Source organism: Mirounga angustirostris, unplaced genomic scaffold, assembly GCF_029215605.1.
Source record: "Mirounga angustirostris isolate CCGP_5_RB_7025 unplaced genomic scaffold, mMirAng1.0.hap1 SCAF_12, whole genome shotgun sequence".
NCBI lineage: Eukaryota > Metazoa > Chordata > Mammalia > Carnivora > Phocidae > Mirounga > Mirounga angustirostris.
This window is the reverse complement of record NW_026991720.1, coordinates 11,062,322-11,064,407: the sequence shown is the minus strand read 5'-3', so window position 1 is coordinate 11,064,407 and position 2,086 is coordinate 11,062,322. Positions and strand designations below refer to the sequence as shown.

General features: G+C 46.2%; 1 protein-coding gene across 1 annotated transcript; it reads left to right on the top strand.

Annotated features, from left to right (window-relative positions):
* The first annotated feature begins 327 nt into the window (after window positions 1-327).
* LOC123835885 (olfactory receptor 2A1/2A42) lies at window positions 328-1,248 on the top strand. Its single transcript, XM_064575599.1, is given in 3 exon segments — window positions 328-492; window positions 494-881; window positions 884-1,248. Coding segments are annotated over 3 exon segments (918 nt in total).
* The last annotated feature ends 838 nt before the right edge of the window (window positions 1,249-2,086 follow it).

Sequence of the window (2,086 nt, the reverse complement as noted above, 5' to 3'; positions counted from 1 at the left end):
GTGATTAACTTAATGTGTAACTAGATTGTTAACTTTAATAGTTTATCTTCTAAAAATGACAAAATGTATAATATGTCTAGATGTTTTTTTTTTTTTAAGATTTTGACAGAGAGAGAGATAGGGAGAGCAGGAACACAAGCAGGGGGAGTGGGAGAGGGAGAAGCAGACTCCCTGCTGGGCAGGGAGCCCGATGTGGGACTCGATCCCAGGACCCTGGGATCATGACCTGAGCCGAAGGCAGACGCTTAACGACTGAGCCACCCAGGCGCCCCTAGATGTTTTTTTTACAATTCCATCCCAATCTTTCCATTTTCTCTTCATAGTGGAATGGGGGAAAATCAGACAGTGGTGACAGAGTTCATTCTACTAGGATTTTGTCTTGGCCCAAGAATTCAGATGGTTCTCTTTGGGCTCTTCTCTCTGTTCTATGCCTGCACCCTGCTGGGGAACAGCATCATCCTGGGGCTCATCTGGCTGGACTCCTGACTGCACCCCCCCCATGTACTTCTTCCTCTCCCACCTGGCCATCGTCGACATAGCCTATGCCTGCAACACCATGCCCCAGATGCTGGTGAACCTCCCGAAGCCAGACAAGCGCATCTCCTTTGCTGGCTGCTTGACACAGACCTTTCTCTTTTTGACTTTTGCTCTGACAGAATGTCTTCTCCTAGTGGTGATGTCCTATGATCAGTATGTGGCCATCTGCCACCCCCTCCAATATTCTGCCATCATGAGCTGGAGGGTCTGCATCACCCTGGTGGTGACTTCCTGGGCATGTGGCTCCCTGCTGGCCCTGGTCCATGTGAGCCTCATCCTGAGGCTGCCCTTCTGTGGGCCTCGTGAAATCAACCACTTCTTCTGTGAAATCCTGTCTGTCCTCAAGCTGCCTGTGCTGACACGAGGCTCAACCAAGTGGTAATTTTTGTGGCTTCTGTGTTTGTTTTAGTCGGGCCCCTCTGCTTGGTGCTATTTGCCATCCTGAATATCCAGTCTGGGGAGGGCCGCAGAAAGGCCTTCTCCTCCTGTTCCTCCCACCTCTGTGTGGTGGGGCTCTTCTTTGGTAGTGCCATTGTCATGTGCATGGCCCCCAAATCCCACCACCCTGAGGAACAGCAGAAGATCCCTTTCTTGCTTTACAGCTTTTTCAACCCTATGCTGAACCCACTGATCTACAGCCTGAGGAACGCGGAGGTCAAGAGTGCCCTGAGGAGAGCGCTGTACAAGGAAGGTCATTCCCAGCTGGAGTGACATTGGAATCCCTAGGCTCAGTAGTTCCCTGGAGCTTTGGGTACTGTGTACCACCTAAGCTTCTCACTCTTTATATCTGAGACTGAATAATCCAAGAGATTCTGTAAAGCACTCCCTTTTTCTGTCCAGGAAGTACTTGGGTTTTTTTGCATTCATTATATGTAATTCTATCAAATATATTCTTTCATCTAACTGCACAGTCAGTTGAGAGCACCTAGAGGAATAAGTTGATTTCATCCACTGCTGTGGATCCCAAAAGGTTAAAATAGACACTCTACCTGTGACTTCATCAGGTGTGCTCAATAATAGCAGAATGCAGGCTTTACCGGATATAGCCACATCAGTTACCATTTTTTAAAATATTGTAGCCACAGAGATTTAGGACCTGTTGATACCTTTTTCCTTTTTTACTCCATATTAGGACGTTTCCCCTTAGTTGTACTTCTTCTTATAAATAGTAAATGTACCTAAATGCCTACTTAGACTTAGGGGAACACTGACTTTGTTGACTAAACCTTATAATCTGTCTTATAAATTTCTGTGGTCAGAAAGTAAGTCTGCACACATTCAGCTGGCATCCCAGGGAATTACCCAATGAAATCCACTTTCCAGCCTGCCCTGGGCTTTTGATGACCACTTGTTTATAAACTCTTCTCACCTGCTTAAGAAGAGTATCTGTGATTCTCTTTGGACAAACACATACTCTTCACTAGGAGGAGTTAGCAAGTGCTACAACCCAGCTCTCAATGATCAAGTAGTGATGGAAAGCCCCAAGTAGAGGCAACTGAATGGGGAGAAAAGGTTTTAACAATAATAACAGTAGTCAACATTATTACTA